Source organism: Gigantopelta aegis, chromosome 12 (genome assembly GCF_016097555.1).
Source record: "Gigantopelta aegis isolate Gae_Host chromosome 12, Gae_host_genome, whole genome shotgun sequence".
Taxonomy (NCBI): Eukaryota; Metazoa; Mollusca; class Gastropoda; order Neomphalida; family Peltospiridae; genus Gigantopelta; species Gigantopelta aegis.
Window position 1 is genome coordinate 16,602,083 of NC_054710.1, and position 26,464 is coordinate 16,628,546.

Here is a 26,464-nt window from a genome sequence, read left to right on the forward strand (position 1 = left end):
CCCCCCCCCCAACCAATAACGGCTCATGAGCTCTTGCTCTCGGTTTGAACTGTTACTTTACGTTTTTGTTTTGTTTGATGACACCACTAGAGTACTTTGATTAAATATTCACTCTTGTCCTTGGCTTTTGAATGTCAAGCATTTAGAAATTCTGCAATATAGTCTTAGAGGAAACCCGCTACATTTTTCTGTTGGCAAACAGATCTTTCGCATACTTTCCCACAGACAGAACAGCACACACCACGGCCTCTGATATAACAGTCGTGGGTCCACAGAGTGATCCGAAGTACACTCTTTAAGTCATCAAAGAAGATTTAGCCCGCTACACCGACTTTCCAGTTCTAAAGTTACTGGTAGGGTCTCCACGAGTCCAAAATATTGTACTTGAGGGTCAAACCGAGTCCAAAATATTGTACTTGAGTGTCAAACTGGACTCGGACACTTACACTAGATAATAATGGGACTAAAAATAAAGTAAAACAGCATTATGCATCTTAATTCCAGCGCTGAACATGAATGCCAAATCATGCCATGGTATTGTATTGCACACATTCAACGTTTGTTTTCCTTCCGTGACCCTAGTTACTGATACACCACATTGTATTGCCACCGTCCAAAAAACAAAAAACAAAACAAACAAAAAACCCCACTGTAAGAGTTAGTACTGTTATTGTAATACACCATTGTGCGAGGGTCAAGCAAGTTTTCAAAAGGTTACCATGACTACAGTTGATAATAGGACTTCATTCTCCACAAAATGTGATTTAAACATACAATTTGGTCAACTGTGTTTTATTCAAATACAAGAAACATAAAAAATATCAAAATAATGAAAAAACGTGATTTATGCAGAACTTTGTAGAACTACGTAGATTAATGTATTTAGGTAGAACTTTGCAAGAAAATATAATTTAATGAGATCGGTAAACCTGATAAATGTATTATTACCAAGGGCCCAATTCAGGAAGTTCTATTAAACAGAATCACATCTTGTTCTTGCAAACCGTTTGGCATGTACAGCGAAATCGCAAAGCTGTGAGTTTAGTTAATTAAGGCATATTACCACAGATATATATACATTTGATTTGTCCATAAAAGCACTTTATTCAACTATCTACATAACCACCATATCCCACTTACTAATGATAGTTTGTAAATAAAATTGAATTATGGCCACAGTCTGGATGATACAACAGTGAGGTTTGGAATCATAATTGAATATAATTTTCATTTATTATTAAGTTTGAGAGAAATTAGGTCCTTAAATTCGTGACAATATGCCTTTAATCCCCAGGGCCCGGTTCTTGGAAGCGATTTTAGCGCTAATATCACCGTAAGTACTTACGGCGATCTTAGTGCTATGATCGCAGTGTGTAACGATGCCCAGGTCTACATTATGTGATAACCTATACATGTTTTACCTGACACTAGGCTTATTGGTATGTTCAACGTAATTTACGTAGATATGTAAATCTGGATGATACAACAACAGTTATTACATTCAAAATCGCATCGCTGTGATGAATCACAGTTAGGTGTTTAGATCCACTGCTGCTTAAAAGTATGCTATTCACAGGGGTGGGAATTCTCCTCAGATCAGCTGTTTTCCTCTCATGGAACATTGCTTTTCCTCGCATTTTAATCGTCCTTGCCTCCAAAATTAGTCAGATGGCACAGATTTTAACCTAGGATTTCAAGCATTTCCGGGACCCTTCTAGATTTCCTCTTTTTTACAGTTCACCAATTCCCACCCCCGATTCACTAAGAATTAATTAATCATCAGATGGGCTTTTATTCTTGGTATTCTACTTTATCGGTGTTGTCGCACGAGACAAAGGCGAGGCGTTATTTTCTCATTATTATACGCCGATAATAGGTTCAGTTTCTAACTGTACAGAGCCATAGTGCAGTTTACCGTCGTGTGAATGTCTGAAGTTTTATCGGGATTGTTTCACGTTATGAAGCTCCCATTGTAGAAATTCAACTGTGTTATAATCTTGGTTTGTTATTATCGTTATTATTATAATAGGTCAGTTTAATGTACACATAGTGTGTTTCGTCGTGGAGGTTTTTGTTGTTGTTATCATTGTTATTATAATAGGTCAGACTAATGTACACAGTGTGTTTCGTCGTGGAGGTTTTTTGTTGTTATTATAATTATTATTATAATAGGTCAGTTTAATGTACACATAGTGTGTTTCGTCGTGGAGGTTTTTGTTGTTGTTGTTATAATTATTGTTATTATAGGTCAGATTAATGTACACATAGTGTTTTTGTCGTGGAGGTTTTTTTGTTGTTGTTTTCTTCTTCTTCATTGTCTTCATCTTCCAGAATCAGTTTGATGTACGCACAGTGTGTTTTCCCAGGGTGTGTTTTCTGAGACCACTTTTCCCACAGAATCCTCTGTTACAGATGTTACATTTGAACAACTTCAGTCCCGTGTGCGTTCTCGTGTGCACATCAAAGTCTACCCTGCGCCTGAACTGCTTACTGCAGTGACTGCATTTGAAATCACCATCTTTTGCGTGGACACTACAGGAATGTTCATGAAGATCCTTAGACGTTGGAAAAGACATGTCCCATTGTTCACACCATGGAGAGGAGTCGTTCCTGTGACTACGCATATGCTTCTGCAGATCTGCTTGCTTGTGGAAACAGGCATTACATTTCTGGCAGTGGTGAGATTTCTCCGTGGAATGAAGAGACTCGTGCTGCTGAAGACTATGAAGTCTGGCGAAGGATTTCTCGCACTGTGAGCAGGAAAACGGTTTAAGTTTAGTGTGCACGAACGTGTGTTCCTTCAGATGATCTTTGTCAGTGAACAGCTTGTCGCACTGTGAACAAGGAATCATTGACATGGACGAATGTGCCTCTCTCACGTGTTGGTCGAGCTCTTGCTTGGAGTACAGCACCCTCGAGCAGGTGGAACAACTGAACGTCGTTAATCAGGCGTGAGTCTTCAGGTGTGCGTGCAGGTTGCTGGAGACGCTGAACGATCGGCTACAAACCTTACAGCTATAGGGTTTGACTCCACTGTGTGTTCTTCTGTGAATAGCCAGCTTGCTCGACTTCGCAAAACCCTTTCCACAAGATTCACACTTAAATGGTTTTTAACCAGTGAGACCGTGTATGGACTTTCAAATCTCCCTGAAAATTAAATCCTTTCCCACAAGTCTTGCATATATGTTGTTTAGGTTTTGTGTGTATCACAAGATGTTTCTGTAGCCTTCCCGAATCTATGAATGATTTTGTGCATACAGAACACTGATGTGGCAGACTTTCGGTTTTGAAAAACCCAGGAGTGCTAATAATCGCACTCCTCAAAATGTTTACGAGGGGGGGGGGGGGGGGGGGGGTAGGGGATATCACACTCCTCAAAATGCAGAGGAGGGAAAAATCGAACCCCTCAAAATAATCAGAATTAGAGGCAATTGCACCCATGAACATGATTAAGTTTGAGGAGTAATGATTTCTAAATTAAATATCTTAAGAGTTAATGTTTTGTGTTTTCAAAATAAATATCCTAATGTAACTAATATGATGGTTGTTCTCAAAGATGAAGGAATGGGCCATTGTAGTCTTACACGAAAAAAAATCACCATGAACACAACATTTATCGATTTCTTATGTATTATATGCATATCATGTTGCATTAAAATTCTGAATCATGATAATCGGTTGACTATCTATGAATAAAGAATTGAAACTGATTTGTTTCTGCTTATTCTGTTTTATTTAAAACAAGTACAATAATTTTAGTCTTCATCGCAGAATGATATGATTTCTCCATGGACACGAACTTGTGAACTGAATGTGAATTGACATTATAACTATGATATTGTTATTAAGAATTCTAACTGTAAAATGTTCAATAAAACTCTCACAAAAAATAATGTCAGTGGGCCTATTTGTAAATTATTTACCCCTAAAAAGAAATTAAAAGTGTTACATCCACATGACACAGGGTTATCACATTTATCATATCATAACATAGATGTTATGTACCTGCAAATTTTCTATTTATGTCATAACAGAGAAAATGTCAACATCTATTGATTTGTACCCAAATATATCTTACTACAATTTTTATAAATATATATTTTTACAAATAGGATTAATTTTCATTATCGGTGTACTGTAGTTAACATGTCATTTATTATACTAACTCGAATCATAGTAACGCATAAAAAAACAAACAAAAAAACAAAACAACCAACAACAACCCCAAAACAACACACAAAAAACCCTCAGAACAAACAAACACCCCCCCCACCCCCCACCCCCCCCACCCCCCCCCCCCCCCCCCCCCCCCCCCCCCCCCCACCCCCCCACCCTAATGTAAATTTAATTTTAAAATATACATGCTTTACGCTCGGTAAATTATGATTACTGAGTTGAAATTAAATCGGTGTATGTTTCTTTCAGGTGCCTGTCAACCGATCACATGCACTAGAAATCCGACTCTACCAAGGTCAATGTCCTTGGCTTTAAATCACGTGGCAGTATCGTGAAACAGAAAGTAGAAAACGTCTGTGGAGTACGTCGCTATGCTATTAACGAAAACAAAAATCTGCTTTACTAAATTAGTTTTTTGTTGGTGTACGCGTTTACTGTGATATCAACATGTATAAACATTATACACATCATAGAATTATTCGATCATTACCTGCATTGTACGAAATTAAGCCAAACAAAACCGACGAGATCTTAATACGTGAACTCCTAGCTGATTGGCTCAGTGTAAAGATAAGCAACCTATCGTGTTTCAGTTTATAAAATGTATTCTAGGAAGTTCATTGTGAACAGAATGGAAAGGTTGTGGTGTTGTGGATGGTTCAATAAACAATTAAAATGGCAGAGTAAAAAACAAAACGAATACAAGCGTGATTTGTTTAATGTAGGGGCGCGTTATTCGCGGCCCGTCAGATTGAGTTGACGGGGGTTCACGGGCGTGATAGGATTAGCGCCCGTCAAAAAACTGATTGCCTGGTGTTACATATGTATACATGTCGATCGTTATGATGGTGATGGTCTTGTGATGATGATGAGTTCAGGGGGGGGATCCACAAAATCCATTTGAGGGAGGGGCAAGATGACATGTGGTATCAGGCTACAAACGTTCTCGAAGTGATTCCTCGGATTTCCAGCGTAACCCGCCCCCCACCCCCCCCCCAAATCTGTGTGTGTGTGTGTTGTGTGAGAGAGAGAGAGAGACGAGAGAGAGAGAGAGAGAGAGAGACGAGAGAGAGAGAGAGAGAGAGAGAGAGAGTTACATTAGGTTTGTAGCCGATCGTTCAGACGTCTCCAGCAACCTGCACGCACACTGAAGAACTCTTGAAGACTCACGCCTGATTGACGACGTTCAGTTGTTCCACCAGTTCTCGAGGGTGCTGTACTCCAAGCAGGAGCTCGACCAACACGTAAGAGAGGCATATTCGGCCATCTCAATGATTCCTTGTTCACAGTGCGACAAGCTGTTCACTGACAAAGATCATCTGAAGGAACACACGTTCGTGCACACTAAACTTAAACCGTTTCCTGCTCGCAGGCGGAGAAATCCTTCGCCAGACTCATAGTCTACAGCAGCACGGTCTCTATCATTCCACGGAGAAATCTCACCACTGCCAGAAATGTAAAATGCCTATTTCCACAAGCAAGCAGATCTGCAGAAGCATATGCGTAGTCACAGGAACGACTCCTCTCCATGGTTAGGAAAACCAAATGGGAACCATGTCTTTTTAACAGCACCCTCGAGCAGGTGGGAACAACGGAAACGTCGTTTAATCAGGGCGTGGAGTCTTCAGGTTTGTGCGTGCAGGTTGCTGGAGACGCTGAACGATCGGCTACAAACCTTACAGCTATAGGGTTTGACTCCACTGTGTGTTCTTCTGTGAATAGCCAGCTTGCTCGACTTTCGCAAAACCCTTTCCACAAGATTCACACGTAAATGGTTTTTAACCAGTGAGACCGTGTATGGACTTTCAAATCTCCCGAAAATTAAATCCTTTCCCACAAGTCTTGCATATATGTTGTTTTAGGTTTTGTGTGTATCACAAGATGTTTCTGTAGCCTTGCCCGAATCTATGAATGATTTTGTGCATACAGAACACTGATGTGGCAGACTTTTCGGTTTTGAAAAACCCAGGAGTGCTAATAATCGCACTCCTCAAAAGTTTTACGAGGGTACGAGGGGGGGGGGGGGGGGGGGGGGGGGGGGGGGGGGGGTGATATCACACTCGCTCCTCAAATGCAGAGGAGGGAAAAAATCGAACCCCCTCAAAATAATCAGAACTTAGAGGCAATTTGCACCATGAACATGATTAAGTTTGAGGAGTAATGATTTCTAAATTAAAATATCTTAAGAGTTAATTTTTTGTGTTTTCAAAATAATATCCTAATGTAACTAATATGATGGTTGTTCTCAAAGATGAAGGAATGGGCCATTGTAGTCTTACAACGAAAAAAAATCACCATGAACACAACATTTATCGATTTCCTTAGTATTATATGCATATCATGTTGCATTAAAATTCTGAAAATCATGATAATCGGTTGACTATATATTGAATAAAGAATTGAAACTGATTTGTTCTGCTTATTCTGTTTTATTTAAAACAAGTACAATAATTTTTAGTCTTCATCGCAGAATGATATGATCCTTCTCCATGGACACGAACTTGTGACCTGAATGTGAATTGACATTATAACTATGATATTGTTATTAAGAATTCTAACTGTAAAATGTTCAAATAAACTCTCACTCACAAAAAATAATGTCAGTGGGCGCCTATTTTGTAATTATTTACCCCTAAAAAGAAATTAAAAGTGTTACTCCACATGACACAGGGTTATCACATTTATCATATCATAACATAGATGTTATGTACCTGCAAAGTTTTCTATTTAGTCATCCATAACAGAGAAAATGTCAACATCTATTGATTTGTACCCAAATATATCTTACTACAATTTTTTATAAATATATATTTTTACAAAATAGGATTAATTTTCATTATCGGTGTACTGTAGTTAACATGTCATTTATTATACTAACTCGAATCATAGTAACGCATAAAAAAACAAACAAAAAAACAAAACAAACAACAACAACCCCAAAACAACACACAAAAAACCCTCAGAACAAACAAACACCCCCCCCCCCACCCCCCACCCCCCCCCCCCCCCCCCCCCACCCCACCCTAATGTAAATTTAATTTTAAAATATACATGCTTTACGCTCGGTAAATTATGATTACTGAGTTGAAATTAAATCGGTGTATGTTTCTTTCAGGTGCCTGTCAACCGATCACATGCACTAGAAATCCGACTCTACCAAGGTCAATGTCCTTGGCTTTAAATCACGTGGCAGTATCGTGAAACAGAAAGTAGAAACGTCTGTGAGTACGTCGCTATGCTATTAACGAAAACAAAATCTGCTTTACTAAATTAGTTTTTTGTTGGTGTACGCGTTTACTGTGATATCAACATGTATAAACATTATACACATCATAGAATTATTCGATCATTACCTGCATTGTACGAAATTAAGCCAAACAAAACCGACGAGATCTTAATAAGTGAACTCCTAGCTGATTGGCTCAGTGTAAAGATAAGCAACCTATCGTGTTTCAGTTTATAAAATGTATTCTAGGAAGTTCATTGTGAACAGAATGGAAAGGTTTGTGGTGTTGTGGATTGGTTCAATAAACAATTAAAATGGCAGAGTAAAAAACAAACGAATACAAGCGTGATTTGTTTAATGTAGGGGCGCGTTATTTCGCGCCCGTCAGATTGAGTTGACGGGGGTTCACGGGCGTGATAGGATTCGCGCCCGTCAAAAACTGATGCCTGGTGTTACATATGTATACATGTCGATCGTTATGATGGTGATGGTCTTGTGATGATGATGATGTTCAGTGGGGGATCCACAAAATCCATTTGAGGGAGGGGCAATGACATGTGGTCTCAGGCTACAAACGTTCTCGAAGTGATTCCTCGGATTTCCAGCGTAACCCGCCCCCCCCCCCCCCAAATCTGTGTGTGTGTGTGTGTGTGAGAGAGAGAGAGAGAGAGAGAGAGAGAGAGAGAGAGAGAGAGAGAGAGAGAGAGAGAGAGAGTTACATTAGGTTTGTAGCCGATCGTTCAGCGTCTCCAGCAACCTGCACGCACACCTGAAGACTCACGCCTGATTGACGACGTTCAGTTGTTCCACCAGCTCGAGGGTGCTGTACTCCAAGCAGGAGCTCGACCAACACGTAAGAGAGGCATATTCGTCCATCTCAATGATTCCTTGTTCACAGTGCGACAAGCTGTTCACTGACAAAGATCATCTGAAGGAACACACGTTCGTGCACACTAAACTTAAACCGTTTTCCTGCTCGCAGTGCGAGAAATCCTTCGCCAGACTTCATAGTCTACAGCAGCACGAGTCTCTTCATTCCACGGAGAAATCTCACCACTGCCAGAAATGTAATGCCTATTTCCACAAGCAAGCAGATCTGCAGAAGCATATGCGTAGTCACAGGAACGACTCCTCTCCATGGTGTGAACAATGGGACATGTCTTTTCCAACGTCTAAGGATCTTCATGAACATTCCTGTAGTGTCCACGCAAAAGATGGTGATTTCAAATGCAGTCACTGCAGTAAGCAGTTCAGGCGCAGGGTAGACTTTGATGTGCACACGAGAACGCACACGGGACTGAAGTTGTTCAAATATAACATCTGTAACAGAGGATTCTGTGGGAAAAGTGGTCTCAGAAAACACACCCTGGGAAAACACACTGTGCGTACATCAAACTGATTGGAAGATGAAGACTATGAAGAAGCAAAGAACAACAACAACAACAAAAACCTCCACGACGAAACACACTATGTGTACATTAAACTGACCTATTATAATAACAATGATAATGACAACAAAAACAACAAAAACCTCCACGACGAAACACACTATGTGTACATTAAACTGACCTATCATAATAACAATGATAATAACAACAAAAACAACAAAAACCTCCACGACGAAACGCACTATGTGTACATTAAACTGACCTGTTATAATAACAATAATAATAACAACACCAACAACAACAAATCTACCATGACGAAACACACTATGTGTACATTAAACTGACCTGTTATAATAATAATGATAATAACAACACCAACAATAAAAGCCCATTTGATGATTGATTAATTAATTCTGAGTGAATCAGGGGTGGGAAGGGTCCCGGAAATTCTTGAAATCCTATGTTAAAATCTGTGCCATCTGACACATTTTGGAGGCAAGGACGATTAAAATGCGAGGTAACGCAATGTTCCATGAGAGGAAAACAGCTGATCCGAGAATTCCCACCCCTGTGAATAGCATACTTTTAAGCAGCAGTGGATCCAAACACCTAGCTGTGATTCATCGCTGTGATGCGATTTTGAATGTGATAACTGTTGTTGTATCATCCAGATTTACATAGTAGTGGTAAAACTACCGTTTTTGGCGCAGTTTGGCCCATCCACTTAACATGGGGGAGGTGTCACCCTCTCAGCGTCACCCTCCCAAAAGGGGACGGTGATGTTACAGCCCAGATGAATTTTGATTGGCTCACTAATGGCGATTTTAAAAAATGGGGAAATCCCATACCGCGCCAACTAACCAGGAAATACACTAACATCCCCCACCCCCCACCCCCGTCCATACTGTGCACCAAGTAAAGTGTAAACAATAAGAAACCATTCCATAAACACTAAGTTCAAGACATGTATTAACATAAAAGATGACTATTACGCTATTAATAAATAACATAAGACAAAAATACATTTCCATTATTTATTTCCCCATGTTCATCACGAGTGGATCACAGGTCATGGGGGTCCTGCGCCCAGCCTTACAGTATATTGATCTAACTCTATGCATGCTTCTATATAATTATTGTAGCATTTACAAGTGTTCAACGTCAGATACCTTCACCCAAGAATTAAATTTCTTGGGCCAGGTCAACCACTTGACATAGTGTTCTTTGTTCGGTCCACGTCCTCTTGTCTTTAGAATCTTCTCGACTTTCCAGAGATTGTCTTCTTTCACATCAATCTGTTGGAGTTCAGGCTGGTAGAAGGTTCCCAAGATTTCATCACCATCGTAGTGTTTCACTCGATACAGAGGTAGTCCACTGCATAATAGGGTGTGGCTAATGGTGAAGATTTCTCCTGTCCACTTCTCGTCATATTCCCGAGTGAATACATTCCTCAGATGAGTCAGTCTTACTTTATCTCCAACCTTGAATTGGAAGTGCTTCTTCTTTGTTTTCACTTCTTCCTTGGGTCAATACATTTACCACCAAATGTTGGTTTCTTTCTCAGCAGTGACTTTGTCTGGAGCCATACCGATTGTCCTGTGATAGGTGGAGTTATAGCTGTTGGCAAAAGTCTGCAGACGATCGATGTACTCATAGGTGGCTTTTAAAACTCTTTCTGCCACAGCCGCTTTGGTTTCATTGTTGGTAAGTAGATGCTGGATGTTCCTTTGTTTAAGAAGTCTCTGAACCTCTCGAGCTCTGAACTCTTGACCTCGATCCGTGCGAATTCGTTTCGGTTGTCTCCCCTCTTGAAATACATCTTCCAAAGCTCTAGACACTGTCAGGCCTTTCTTATCTCTCAGTGGTCTCAACCATAGGTATTTGGAGAACACGTCGATCACCACCAACACAAAGGTATAACCACTGTTATAATTGGCAAATTTCACCATGTCCATGGGGTCAGCTGACCACTGGTCATCAATTCCAGTAACTACAATCTTGTTTCTGGCAAACTTTCTTCTGATTGGGCGTTGTAAACTATAAGCTTCTTGTCTTTGCAGCCATTTTCTGGTATTGTTTTTGCTGATGACATACTTCCCGGCTCTTCTGACATATCTATACAGTTTATCTGAACCAGAAAACTAGCTGGATTGGTTGGATCATAATAAATGTCTTTCAAGTAGTCTTCCCACATGATCCTAACTCTTGAGTGGTGTCAACAATTGTGATACTTATTTACAAAGGAGACGTTTTATATAGTCTAGTTGATATCTTTATCATCAGAGTCTTCTTCCTCACTGTCTGATTCCTCATCTGGTATGTCAATGTGAGAACTAACTTTCTCAGCTACTGACTTCAGTAGTGGTTTAATTCTCTCTTTTAGTGCAGTATACTCTGTATGGCGTTCCATTTTCTCGATTCTAGCTAGAATCGGTTTCATCAGAGAGGATCCTGAAAAGCACTGAGTAAATAGTAGTGCATTAGCTAATGCATTCATATAAGTCTGCTCCCATGACTTGGCTATCTTTTGATCCACCCATTGTTCAGATCTTCCTTTGTCCAAATAGTTTTTAAGGTCTTCAGCCATCTCCTCGTTATAACAATTGTAGGTGAGCTGCCACAAATACTCTAGCCCAGCTGTTTCGCACTCATCATGGATGTCGTCATGCTTTTTTTCATATTTAGCTCTTTTTGAAGGAGGTTCCCCACCATGTTGTGGACACCATGTTTTCACGTGTCTCTGCAGATCGTGAACATCCTGAAACACTAATCCACAATCGTCACAAGCATGCATTTCGGGGAGCTCTTCTTCACACGTCTGCTCACTTTGAAGGTCTGAATAAGAATGAGACATCTCTTGACTGTTCTCCCCTTTTATAGAATTTGTCACCTCTTCTGCAGTGTCATGGATTTTACTTTGTTTGTCCAGAGCATTAGGTCGTAATCATTCTGCAGCAGGGGTCAGAGGCTTGAGATCGATAAAGAGGTGACCATATGGCTCTTTCACGGCATCTTCATACTGATACATAAACATTTCAGTATGTCCTGGATACATCTGTCGGGCCAACGTCCTGACTTGCTGCTTGTCGATGGGGTTGTTGAACAACACCAGGTAATGGCAGTTTCTCCTCTGTGTCAGTTCCTTGCTGTTATAGAGGTTCTGGTTGATGGCGATGACGGATAAGTTTCTGTGGTGACTTCCTTCTGTGAACAGGTCGGTGATACGAGAGTCTTTTCCAGCTGTAGACATCAGGTCGTCCAACACAATGAGATTTCTGATTCTTGGATCCAAATAAGCATCTTTTTCCAAGTCATTGGGTATGCCTTGGACAAATTCGACCCTTACAGTTGTCTTGATAATGTCATACAGAGGCTGCCAACGTCTGTAGAGCCACACGATGCGTTGGGGAGTTGGGTTGATGTTCCCATCTCTCAACAGTTTGTACACCAGGAATGTCTTTCCACATATTGAAATAAGTTCGTACGTACGAAAAAACTATATTTTAGGAAATAAGATGAAATTAAACCTAGTACAAATATTAGAACGATCAGAAAACGTTTAATATACAGGCACTAATATTTTATGCAGAAAAATATATTTGATATGTAATGACAATTGTTAAAATGTTTCTGTCAGTCAATAACATGTTAAAAATGTTTCTGTCAGTCAATAACATCTTAAAAACGTGCAAAATGCAGTCAACCCAGAAAGGAATGTCCCTTTAAAGTTATTACAACTTGTTTGCATCCATCTCTTTCACCCATTGGGCTATTTCTCGCTCCAGCCAGTGCACGACGACTGGTATATAAAAAGGCCGTGGTATGTGCTATCCTGTCTGTGGGATGGTGCATATAAAAGATCCCTTGCTGCTAATCAAAAAGAGTAGCCCATGAAGTGACGACGTCGGGTTTCCTCTCTCAATTTATGTGTGATCCGTAACCATATGTCTGACGCCATATAACCGTAAATAAAATGTGTTGAGTGCATCGTTAAATAAAATATTTCCTTCCATCCATCTCTTTCAGTGCCACACGACTGGTATATCAAAGATTATGGTATGTGTACACTTAACCCCACGAAAAGCGAAAACCAGGAACACCTCTGAACGCTTTCATTGCCACACGACTGGTATATCAAAGGTTATGGTATGTGTACACTTAACCCCACGAAAAGCGAAAACCAGGAACACTTCTGAACGCTTTCAGTGCCACACGACTGGTATATCAAAGGTTATGGTATGTGTACACTTAACCCCACGAAAAGCGAAAACCAGGAACACTTCTGAACGCTTTCAGCGCCCGCACCTGCTCCCCCGCATTTGATGTTTCAGCTTGCACTCATGACTATACTATTTTACCACATACTGTGTTACCATACTGTTTTCCACTGATCTATATCTTGAATAACACATGTTACACTTGTCAAATGAACATGACAAAATTGTTCGAATATTATTCAAACTTCTACCCTTTTGCAGGTGTTACATTATAATGATATTTATTTGCAATACATAACTACAAAATAATCGATCTTTGCATAAATAAGTCAGGTATATAGAAATGGTTATATGCCGTGTACTGACTTAGGTGGTTTTTTGTTTTGTTTGTTTGTTGTTGTTGTTTGTTTTGTTTTTGTTTTGGTGGGCGTTTTTGGGGGGTGGGGTGGGAGAGGGACCGGGAGTCTTGTTATGGAGAGCCAGGAAAACGTAAAAAAAAAAAATGGTATTGAATAATAGGAGGTGTGATTGGACGGGCTATGACCCTCTGCCCCCACCCCCACCCCCACCCCCCAATCGGGCACATGTGCAGGAATTTTTGCAGGTGGGGGTGGGGGGTGTTAAGATTGTGGCGAGAGACGTTTATAGGGGAGGGGGTCAAATCATGCTCCTCCGGAAAATATATGGGGCTGGGGGTGAAAATTTGCTTTGGGAGGGGGTCGACCCAGAAAACCCTTTCTCTGCTACGCCACGACGTCGTGTCAACAGTTGTGTACAGTAAGATTAGCAGGGCTTTAGATTGTACTAGGCTGAGACGATAAAGGGTTTGCACAAAATAAGTATGCATAACCTAAGCAAGCCCAAATTAAATACAATTCAATGGAATGTTAAGGGACATTCTTGAGTTTGCTGCATTGTAAGATGTTTCTGACTAATAAAATATTTCTACGATTAAACTTTTTATATTTTTTTGTTAAGAATATCAGTGTCTGTATATTCAATGTGTTTCTGGTTGTTTTAATATTTGTAAGAAGCCCAAAATAATATTTTAGGAAAAATTACAGCAAACTCAGGAATGTCCCTCTAAGCTGTAATTACTAGCAGATCAAAATGAATAGTACATCTCTTTTATCAGCAATTATTAATATTTCTACACTATAAAGACCTTGATGTGATCAGAACAGACACAAAACAACAACTGATGTATCCAAATTAGTGAGATTCATAGCCCTGATTAGATTACTCTTGTTATATCACATCGTAACAAATCTTATGAAATCGGCAAATCCACAGCATGTGGCACGTTGGGTGGATAACGCCGTCAGTGACCGATGAGTTGCACAAAGACAGTAAACTTGTCGGCAACATATGCTAGTTTAATGTTACGGTTTGTCCGTCTCAACTGAACTAGCCCAGTTATGTTTGTTTTATTTAACGACACTACTAGAGTACATTGATTTATTAATCATCCGTTACTGGATGTCAAACATTTGGTAATTTTGACAGTCTTAGACAGGAAACCCGCTAATTTTTTCCCATTAGTAGGAAGGGCCTTTTATATGCGCTATCTCACATCCCACGGCCTTTGATATACCAGTAGTGGTGCACTGGCTGGAACGAAGACTAGCCAAATGGGCCCACTAACGGGGATTGATCCCAGACCGCCAACTGAAGATTTTATTTAAAAAAAAAAAAAAAAAAAAAAAAATATTCTAATAAATTAAATTATTTGGTTGTAGCCTTTTTGGTATGGGTATATAATTAAAGGTATGTTTACATTCAAAGCATCAGTTAATAGATAATTTTGGTGGGAAACCATCATTAGACAAATCTGAGATGGCACCTAGCCTATAAAACCTCTAAAACCAGTTTAGTATGCAACCTACGTAGCCCAGTGGTAAAGTGTCCGCTTGACGCGCGGTCGGTCTTTGTTCCAGCCAGTGCACTAAAACTGGTATACCAAAGGCCGTGGTATGTGCTATCATGTGTGTCTTTTGAATGGTGCATATAAAAGATCCCTTGCTATTAATGGAAAAGTGTAGCGGGTTTCCTCTCTGAGACTACATGTAGGAATGACAAAATGTTTGACATCCAATAGCCGATGATTAATAAATGAATGTGCTGTAAATGTGTCGTTAAACAAAATAAACTTCTTCTGTCATCATCAGTGGCGGATCCAGAAAATCCGGGGGGGGGGGGGGGGGGGCAGTGACATGATGCGGAATGCCAAGAGAACTTTAGGGGAGGTTTGGAGGGGGGGTCGTAAAAAAAATGAAAATTAATATCTAATAAAATTATAACTATCGCAAAATTGGGGGGGGGGCGCAGACCCTCTCCCCCCCCCCCCCCCCCCCCCCCGACCCGCCTCTGATCATTTTTGACGTTACTGGGTGGGCGTGGTTTTTCGCGTCAGATATCACTGGATATGCGTGGATGTCACGTGAAATATCCAAGTGTAGGCGTGGAGTTTCAGGACTAACGGTTAAACGACCAACACGCGATGACGTGTCACAGAGTAGCATCGCTAAAACACAAGGTACAGTATGTTTCTCTTATTTTAAAACTCTTTTGTCCTGAACACAAAGAAAAGTTCTTTAATACCCGGTAATGTGCATGTGCCAGTGGCGTAGCGTGGGTTGCCAGCGCCCGGGGCAAGGCAATTATTGCGCCACCTAACCAGTGGACCGTTAGCACTCCCCGAGTCCCTTCCGCCAGTCCAGAATTCTACGCCACTGGTATGTGCTGTCGCAACGGACAGGACAGCACATACAAGTGCCTGTAGAAGTAAAGTACATGTTTCTGTAATGGACTTATCGTCACTGTCTACAGCGTTACACAAAAAGGTTAGTTTTGTTTAACGACACCACTAGAGGACACTGATTTATAAATCATCGGCTACTGGATGTCAAACATTTGGAAACCCGCTACATTTTTCCATTAGTAGCAACGGATCTTTTATATGCACCATCCCACAGACCGGATAGCACATACCACGGCCTTTGATATACCAGTCGTGGTGCGCTGGCTGGAACCCACCGACGAGGATTGATCCTAGACCGACTGAGCATGAAGCGAGCGCTTTATCACTGGTCTACTTCCCGCTCCCACAGTGTTACACATACATGTGTGAAGGCAAGTGTATATTGGGTGTTGGGGTCATACATCAACGTGTGTACTGTTCAAAATAAGTAGGGGATATTCGAAATCAATTGTGAATAAGTATTGAACGAAACACGATTATAAATATACACAATGACGTTTTTACTCAACGCATCTCCCCTCCTCAACAAAACGAAGAACAAAAAAACTCAAACAAAACAGCCGTTCGTACAAAACACAAATCGCGTGAAAAAACGTGTGCGTGCTTGGTGTCCAACTCCGAAATAACTCTGAACGAGAAATAGCTCAACGAGACCACCGACGGGGATCGATCCCAGACCGATCACGCACCAGGCGAGCGCTTTACCACATGCTCCCGCGTGAAATTTTGAACCTTGAGCGGCATCTGGCCCAGTGCTTATAAACCTTAAAGTGTAGACTTTAATAAAGTCCAGACTTTAACGTCATGGCAACGCCATTCAAATAGCATTAGGTTAAAGTCTGGACTTTATTCAAGTCTAGACTTTAAGTTTTATAAGCACGGGCCCAGGGCTTTAAAAGTTATATTTTTAAACAATGAATTTTGACGGTTTTAAATGTTATTAATTTTCATATAATAGCCTATAATCGGGCTAGTGACAAATAAAAAATCCAGTAGCCCGACGGGCTAGTACGTTTTTCCCTCGTGGTGAACTGCGAACAAAAAAAAAGTACACGCTTGTAACCAATTTTGTCCGACTATCGATGTCGCCCGTGTTTTGACAGCAATATCACATTAAAGACGTTTTCTTTGTCTTTATTTTGACAAACTGGGATCTTTTATTTGCGCTTCTCACAGGAAGGATAGCACAAACCATGGCCTTTGTTGAGCCAGTTATGGATCACTGGTCGGTGCAAGTGGTTTACACCTACCCATTGAGCCTTGCGGCGCACTCAATCAGGATTTGGAGTCGGTATTTGGATTAAAAATCCCATGCCTCGACTGAGATCCGAATCCAGTACCTACCAGCCTGTTGACCGATAGCCTAACCACGACGCCACCGAGGCCGATCTATTTGAAAGGCGTTGCCATGACGATAAAGCCTGGACTTTATTAAATCTAGACTTTAAGGTTTATAAGCACGGGGCCTGGCTACAATGTCTCAGATATCGGTTGGTTATAGGGTCTCCACGAGTACTCGAGTATTCGGGCACGGGTCGAGTCTAGTAAGACTCGAGTCCGTTCACAGGACTCGAGTACCCGTACAAGGTGGAATCAAGTATAATGCACTGGACAATGTAGGACAATAATTTCAGGCTTAGATAATCAACGATATAAGTGACACAATAATTATAAGATCATGCGCTAGTTTCTTTTTTTAAACTGGCCGTCCATCCACCATAACACTAAATATATCAACCGGTTTCTAAATGCAATACAATGACATGATTTGGCATTCATGTTCAGCCCTGGAATTAAGATGCATAATTCTATTTAACTTTATTCTTTAATCTCATCATCGGGTGTAAGTGTCGGGTACTCGGGTCCGGGTTGAGTTTGACCCTCGAGTACTCGAGTCCCATATTTTGGACTCGTGGAGGCCCTAGTTGGTTGGTTGTTTGTAACTTATTTACGTGCTTATATCCAATTAAGGTTCAAGCACATCTGTCCTGGGCATGCAACCCAGCTACATCGACTGTCTGCCCACGACAGTAGTTAGTGTTAGTATGAGAGAGGAAACCCGCTATTCCAAATTGATAAGTAGCAAGGGATCTTTCATATGCACTTTCCCACAGACAGGTTAGCACATACCACGGCCTTTTTTAAACCAGTTGTAGACACTGGTAGGTATAAGTGGTATTACACCTAAAAACAAACAAATTTTACACATAAAAGTATTATTTAGGCATATCATTGTCTGCAGGGTGCTGTACACGAACTTCTATCTAAACCTGTACGGAATTACCCGACTCGACTCTATGCCATAGGCCTAATTCTATAAGGACTGGTTGTTTACAATGCTTTTAAGCTGGAACTTGTTTAAAGAACCTAACGCATTGAATTAAATTATTTTGCCATATTTCAGGTGTAATTTTGCTACGGGCCTGAATAACACCCCCCCCCCCCCCCCCCCCCCCCCCCCCACACACACACACACCAAGGGTCACAACTCCAGTTCATTGAAGCTGGGGTGATATCCCTTTAAAGCCTTTATCTTCACTAGTAACTGATAACTATTAGTTATACTAATAACTATTTTAAAGATATTTTAACTAAGATAACATAATAAACAGACTGACCTGTCTTGGAGATATCCATACTGTAGAACATTACAGAAATAGCAGCTGTGACAGCTTCGCCGTCTTTGATATATTATACCAAGTAATTTAATATATTTTCTTGTAATCGTTAAATATGCTCATGGACGCCAAATGGCGATACCGTTCACATATTTTTGAATTTAAACTAAATGCAGAAGAATGTACGTAAAGCAACTTTGACGTCCATAACCATATTGAAACGTCATCGTATTGTCGACGTCATAGTTATATTTCCGGCATCGTTCCTAATATACGGAAACTATCGAAGTGCCGTTCAAAGTTTTGTTTTCTAAAGTTTTAATAATAACAGAGGTGCAGACTCTTACTCATGGGCCACGACTGGTGTATCAAAGGCCATGGTATGTGCTATCCTGTCTATGGGATGCAGGGGAATAGGAAGCAGTACGGCCAAGAATTTGTTTCTCTTCCTATATCACTCGCATAGTATAGATCTCCGACGTTCCTGGGATGGTGCATATAAAAGGTCTAATGACAAAGTGTAGCGGGTTTCATCTCTAAGACTATACAGTCGCGTAGGAAGGTGCAAAAAAAAGTGTGTGTGTGTGGGGGGGGGGGGGGGGGCACACCTTTATATTTACACACTTTTACACTATTATAATGCAAATATAAAGCAAAATATCTGCTTCCTACGCCAGTGATAGGCCTGTATGTCAGAAATAACAAATGTTTGACATGCAATAGCTGATGATTAATAAATCAATGTGCTCTAGTGGTGTAGTTAAATAAAACCAAACAAATGTTTACTGAAATACAAATAGAATAACACAACAACGATTTTCGGTGCCAAAAAGTGTGTGTGTGTGGGGGGGGGGGGGGGCACACTTTTATATTTACACACTTTTACACTATTATAAAGCAAATATAAAACAAAATATCTGAAAAGTGGGGGTCCACATGACCCCAAATGTGGTGTGTGTGTGTGTGTGTCGGGGAGGGGGGTTCTAATGGGGTCAAAACATCTTTTAAGAGGGCACCAGGCAAGTTTTTTTTATCTTTATTTATATAACTTGTTCCAGCCAGTGCACCACGACTGGTATATTAAAGGCCTTTTTTCTTCCTATGGCGCTCTCGTAGTATAGATCTCATCATATACATTGCTTCCATGGCCGTACCAACTTTAAATTGCTTCAGACGATCTTGGGATGGTGCATATTATAGAAGATCCCTTGCTACTAATGGAAAAACGAAGCGGGTTTCCTCTCTAAGACTACATGTAAAAATTACCAAATGTTTGACATCCAATACCCAATGATTAATATAGTAATGTGCTCTAGTGGTGTCGTTAAACAAAACAAACTTTATTTGCCAACGCCCCGGTTCCTACAGGGCTGCCTATTTCATACGTTCCAGTTTGTTAGTTCATTTCTTCAATCCCTCTATCTGTACCCACTGGGCTATTTCTCGTTCCAGCCAGTGCTCAACAACTGGTATAACAAAGGCCGTGGTATGTGCTATCCTGTGTGTGATGGTGCATATAAAAGATCTCTTACTGCTAATCGAAAAGAGTAGCTCATGAAGTGGCGACAGCGGGTTTCCTCTCTCAATATCTGTGTGGTCCTTAACCATATATCTGACGCCATATAACCGTAAATAAAATGTGTTGTGTGCGTCGTTAAATAAACCATTTCTTTCTTTCTATCCCTCTATCTGCAGATGCTGTGGCTCGCTGTCTTCCTTCTGTTTGTCCGCACGTCCGTGTCCGTCGACTGGAATCCAATGGTAATGAACGAAAATATGCCGACACCATTAAGGGTACCGACGCTTCACTTCTCAGATACGTTCAAGAGGAAAGTGGAAGTTGGGCTCAGCGCGAAGGAAGTGTTTGTCAAGAAGCCGACAGAAAAGAAGATTGTCATTCTGAAGGACATACTAAGTAAGCTCATTGGGCTATTTCTCGTTCCAGCCAGTGCTCCACAACTGGTGTAACAAAGGCCATGGTATGTACTATCCTGTCTGTGGGATGGTGCATATAAAAGATCCCTTACTGCTAATCGAAAAGAGTATCCCATGAAGTGCCGACAGCGGGTTTCCTCTCACAATATATGTGTGGTCCTTAACTACATGTCCGATGCTATATAACCGTAAATAAAATGTGCTGAGTGTGTTGTTAAATAAAACATTTCCTTTTCATAACCTAACAGTAACCAGAGAGAATGTTTTGAAATAATTAAAGAATGTTCCTTTTCCATGATTTTCTTCAAAACTGTTAACGATAGGAATTTGTTTTGCGAGAGAAAAAAAATCCTAATAGTGTTTCTAATAAGTTCGTTTTGGAAGCTATCAAGTTTTTCTCTCAAGTATTACTTATGGAAATTAGAGGAAAGACAATTTCATAAAAAAACCTGTAAACTAGAAAAACAGCTGATTGAAGAAATAGAGATATTAGAAAATAGCGAACAATTAGATTTTGAAATTATACAGACAAAAAGAAAAGACTTAGAAAGCCTGCGTGAAAAGAAAATGGAGGGTGTCTACATCAGATCTAGAGCCAAATGGATAGATGAAGGTGAACGAATATCTAACTATTTCTGTAACTTAAAAAATAGGAACTTTATTAGCAAGTCTATAACTCATATTGAGAAAAATGATGGTTCTATCGTTACAAATAAAAATCAACTTATGCACGAGACAAAAACCTTTTATGAAAACCTCTATTCTTCAAAAGAAGATATGATAGCTGATACTGACCTACATGACTTATTTTTAGGTCAAGATATAAATAAACTTAACAGAGAACAAGCAGACTCTTTAGAGGGTTTATTGACATATGAAGAATTATCAAATGCTTTAAAACGTACAAAGAACAATAAAAGTCCAGGGTCTGACGGTTTCTCTGCCGAATTTTACAAATGTTTTTGGAAAGATATTGGTTATTTTGTTCTTAGATCTGTGAATTATGCTTTTATTAATGGTGAATTATCTATAACACAGAAACTTGGAATAATTACCTGCATACCCAAAGGCGATAAACCCAAACGTTTTCTAACTAACTGGCGTCCCTTTTCACTCTTAAATATTATTTATAAAATTAGCATCAGCCTGCATATCAGAAAGACTAAAAGGGGTACTCCATATTCTCATAAGTGAAGATCAAACTGAGTTTATGTCAGATAATCTAAGGATCCTGTATGATATTTTGTATTATACTGAATCCCAAACTATTCCAGGAATGTTTCTAAGAGTAGATTTTGAAAAGGCAATTGATACGATTTCTTGGTCATTTTTACATAAAACTCTTGATTTCTTTGGATTTGGAGAAGATATTAAACGATGGATTTTTGTGTTCTATAAAAATATTAAATCCAAATGTATCATCATCCTTTAACATTTACAGAGGATGCAGGCAAAGAGACCCATTATCTCCGTATATATTCCTCCTCTGTGTAGAAATTCTTGCAGAGCTTATTCGTAAAAATAAGAATATTAAAGGCATTTCAATAAACAGCAAAGAATATCTTATTTCACAATACGCTGATGATACAGATTTTATACTTAATGGTAGCAGAACATCTTTTGAAGAAACTATAGCGACTTTAAATAGATTTGCGGATTTATCAGGACTAAAAATAAATTATGATAAATATGAAGTCATTTGGATTGGTTCCCAAAAGAATAGTTCAGTAAGATATTTACAACATTTAAATCTAAAATGAATTCCTCCAACTTTTAAAGCACTTGGAATTATCTTTAGTACTGATATTTCTGAAATAACTAAACTTAATCACAACTCTAAACTGTTTGAAATTAAAGATTTGTAACACCATTTGGCAGAATAGCTATAATAAAAGCCTTATTAATATTTAAACTCAATTATTTACTCTTAACTTTACCAAACCCCACTAAGTCGTTTCAGTATGAATTAAACAAAATATTATTCAGGTTTGTATGGAACCAAAAACCAGATACGATAAAAAGACTAACTGTATGTAAACCTGTTAAAGAAGGAGGCCTCGGTATGATAGATATATTTAATTATATCAAGGCTTTAAAGATTACGTGGATTCGAAAATTGGAAACGAAAGATTCAAAATGGAAACCTATTTTATTTGCTTGTTTTCCTCAATTTCGTAATTTTTTTGTATTTGGTAATGACTTCCCCTCAAAATAACCTGTTTTGGAAGGACTGTATTCAGGCTTTTTACGACTTCTTGACAGCAATAAAAGTAACATCCTTTGAAGATTTCTTATCTGAACCAATTTTTTATAATTCCCAAATAAAAATTGATAGGAAAACCTTTTTGAAAAAGAAATGGCTTAAGAAAGGCATTTCTCAGATCTGCGATCTCGTTAATGAGCGAGGAGATTTTTTGAATTTAAATGAATTTAATGATATATACGAGTTAGATGTTTCTTTTCTAGAATACCATGGCGTCGTTCATTCCGTTAAGTCATATTTTAGGAAAACAAATATTAAAAATGTTGAATCAAATATCTCCTTGGACGATTCTCCGGTTCAACGGACACTTTGCTCTATTAGAAAAGGCTCAAAATTATATTATTATACATTAACGTTGTCGAAAGTTCCGAATATTGCCATATTAAAATGGCAACTTCATTTCACTTCCAACCTAAACTGGTCTGCTATCTATTTAAAGCCATTTATAACCACTCAAGAAATAAAATTAAGATGGTTCCAATATAGAATATTACACAAAATACTGACTACCGACACGTTTGCTTATAAACTAAAACTTATTGACAGTGAAATGTGTACTTTTTGTCATGAAATGCGAGAATCTATAGAACATCTATTTTGGGAATGTAAAGTTGTTCAGCTTTTTTGGAACTATTTTTTGAATTGGTTATTAAAATCTTGTAATCATATATCTAACCTAAATTTATCTTTTGAACTTGTTATATTTGGATGTAAAAGTAATACTAAAACAGATAATATTTTTGATTTATTATTGTTAGCTAAGTATTTAGAGAATAACTAACGAGCTACGAGGAATTACGGATTATCTGTCCCGAGTGAATTAATGTTGTAAACCCGAGCCTCTGGCGAGGGTTTTACAGCATTAATTCACGAGGGACAGATAATCCGTAATTCCTCGTAGTGAGTTGGTTATTCTCTTTATTACCCATTGTCAATCTTTAACGATTTTAAAAGTATATTTACGTTCTCGCTGCTGTAATAACTAACAAGCTCTACCAGCCATAACAATATATTCATACACCCAACAGTATCCACCAAAGAATAGTTCCAAAAAAAAACCCAGTCAAAATAATAAAATAAAAACATTTTTAAACATTTGTACATATATTTTGTTTATTAATTTTTGAAAATAATCACAGTAATATTACCATATAAATATACGCGCACCCCCCCCCCCACACACACACACACACACACACATACACAAATTCCCGCCATCGTGTTGTACTGTCAACCACGAAAACTCCAGTTGTAAGCAGGGCACAAAGTGAAAAAACATTTTAGTTTAAACCATCCAAATTAGTTCTTTTCAAATTGTTATTATGGAAGAAATAGTCGGCGAATTCAGAAAATGTGGTAACAACAAAAGAACCATTGAAGTTAGAAAGGTATTGGTCGCAAGAAAAAACACAGAAACAAATCAAAAATAACAGAACAGTGCGTGACCTTTCACACGTCCTAGTTTGAGCCAGTTTGTTGCACGTGGCTTGTAAATGTTCGTATCGTAAAAAAAATATTTGAAATTCGTAGTAATAGTTTGACCGATGAATGGAATCATGAATGAACAAAAAGTAGTCCCGGCAGTATGTAATTGCCAATCAAATCTTGTCTCTTTAAAGCCAGCCAATCAGTGACAGTAGAAGCAATCTGCACACTGTGCAGAGATCGAAAAAATATTACCCCGTATATTTGAGCCCATATGGGTAATAATTTATATATAAATGCAAAGTGCAAAATGTACAGTTAAGCATTACTCATTTCCAAAACGAAGTTAAACAAAGATACCTGATTGAGAAACATATTCACTACAGTAAAAACTGCTTTAATAAATTCGTTACCAAGTGGGCAATGTACCATTCTCTATTTGATATATAATCTTAAAATTACTTTTGTTCATTCATTTGTTTTTATCAGCCCCAACAGGTCACGTGAAATTGATGTAAAGTAAAACACCTTCATATCTGTATGCTTATTGTATATCCTACTTCTTTTTACAGACCACTGAAATGTAGTTATAAATAATGATAAATATGTACATAATCAAAACACGTGCGTGTGTGTGTATGTGTGTGCATATTTGTTTTTGTTCTATCCTCTTTCTCTCTCTCTCTCTTTCTCTCTCACTCTCATATATCATTATATACTTTCATTTACTCTAGCAATCTACTTAATTTAAGTCTTAAAATTAGCTCCACTATTACATGTGGATCGAACACCAGTCAGTTGGAGGTCATGTCCACCAATCAAAACCTTACTTGCAGAATCCTGCCAGTGATTTAAAACTAACAACACTGCGTAGTCCCCAATGTCCAGGTAACATTTCGTCTGTAAATAATAATTTACGGGGCAACGGGCAACTCTGTTAACGTGCCCCTATCCACAAGGGTTCAGGCACGCCCGCCCCGGATCTAGCCTCTGACTTCGCCAGTGACCACCTCCGGGGCGGGAGGGGGGGGGGGTGGGGGGGGGGGGTAAGGAAGAGAAGTGTAGGGAATAATTTAAAAATGTGGTATGACCACTTAAAAAAGGAAGAAAAAAGGAAGAAAAAAGGAAAAAAAAAAAAAAAAGAAAAACACTTCGGGATCTACCATTACCTTATATCTTATATTATAAATTAATAATAATTGCACCAAGAAAACACTAAATCATTCTATTCGTTTACTATATAATTAGTAGGTGCATAGTAAAATAATTTTTCAATCGGGCGTTTTCGAAATAATATATTGTACGATTAATTTAATAAATTATTTTAATTTAATTAATTAGTCAACTTAGGCCCTGGAGGATAAAGGATTCGCAAAGGGGGGAATCCCGCGCCACAATCAATCCGGCGCTCCAACAAGCGGGTGGCCCGTTCCGGTCAGTCCGGATTTCCACGGGGGGGGGGGGGGGGGGTGCGTTCCGGGGGGGGGCCTCCTAACAGACATCCTTATCGGCCCAAACCGCCAACGCCCTAACGCACCCAAAAAGCACCCTACCACGGCGTCCCCCCCCCATTCCGCCCCCCCCCCAGGTTATCCATACAACACAGGTGGGCCGTATTTAGAATGATATGAATGATATATACTCTTCAAAAGAAGAAACGCAAAACCACATTGTCGTAACATTTGGAGAATTGATTTAATTATTGAATGGTGAGTCCGATAATTACCAAATGTTGCAGGATTGTTCACAATTCACTCTAGTCCATTGTGAGTAAGTGATAGGACACACCACCAAGGTCAAGGTCATCTGGAGTCAATGAAGCAACCAGAGTACGGATGACGTCCCGGGGGATGGTGGCCCACTCGGCCTGCAAGGCTGCTGCCCGCTCGGGCAGGGTCTGGGGCTGTGGTTGTCGCTGTCGGAGGCGTCGGTCCAACTCGTCCCATAGATGCTCAATTGGGTTCAAATCCGGTGATATCGATGGCCAAGGAAGGACATTAATGTTGTTGTTCTGTAGGAAAGCCGTTGTGAGACGTGCTGTGTGAGGCCTGGCGTTGTCATGTTGGAACACTGCGTTGGCGTTGGCCATAACTGGAACGATGTGTGGCCGGAGGATCTGGTCAATGTAGCCCTGTGCATTCAGGTTGCCCTGCACGTGGACCTGGTCAGTTCTGCCAGTGTGTGAGATGGCTGCCCACACCATGACACTACCCCCGCCGAATCTGTCCACTCCCTGCACGCAGTTTGCCGCATAACGTTCACCACGACGCCTATACACGCGACATCTTCCATCATGACGTCGGAGTAGAAATCGGGACTCGTCACTGAACCACACCTGTCTCCATCGCAGTTGAGGCCATTGTCGATGAATCTGGCACCACTGCAGTCGGAGTCGACGGTGTTGTGGTGTTAAGATGACACCTCGAACTGGACGTCTGGCACGAATTCCTACCTC

At 39.7% G+C, this 26,464-nt stretch overlaps 3 protein-coding genes across 3 annotated transcripts in view; 2 read left to right on the top strand and 1 right to left on the bottom strand.

The window, feature by feature from the left end:
- Window positions 1–2,333: 2,333 nt before the first annotated feature.
- LOC121385860 (gastrula zinc finger protein XlCGF7.1-like) lies at window positions 2,334–2,858 on the bottom strand. The gene has a single exon (XM_041516649.1). The coding sequence runs from the start codon at window positions 2,856–2,858 to the stop codon at window positions 2,334–2,336; it is 525 nt and encodes a 174-aa protein (XP_041372583.1).
- Window positions 2,859–5,704: 2,846 nt separating this feature from the next.
- LOC121385861 (gastrula zinc finger protein XlCGF7.1-like) lies at window positions 5,705–8,801 on the top strand. The gene is made up of 2 exons (XM_041516650.1): window positions 5,705–5,943; window positions 8,216–8,801. Exons 1-2 carry the CDS (start codon window positions 5,705–5,707, stop codon window positions 8,799–8,801), a joined length of 825 nt encoding a protein of 274 aa, XP_041372584.1.
- A 6,614-nt stretch (window positions 8,802–15,415) lies between these two features.
- The window catches only part of LOC121386672, a 36,359-nt gene continuing 25,310 nt past the window's right edge, over window positions 15,416–26,464 (top strand). Inside the window, exons 1-2 of the mRNA XM_041517659.1 lie at window positions 15,416–15,543; window positions 20,082–20,301. Coding sequence (XP_041373593.1) covers window positions 15,508–15,543; window positions 20,082–20,301 — 256 coding nt within the window. The 5' untranslated portion in view covers window positions 15,416–15,507. The remainder of the gene's footprint in view (window positions 15,544–20,081; window positions 20,302–26,464) is intronic.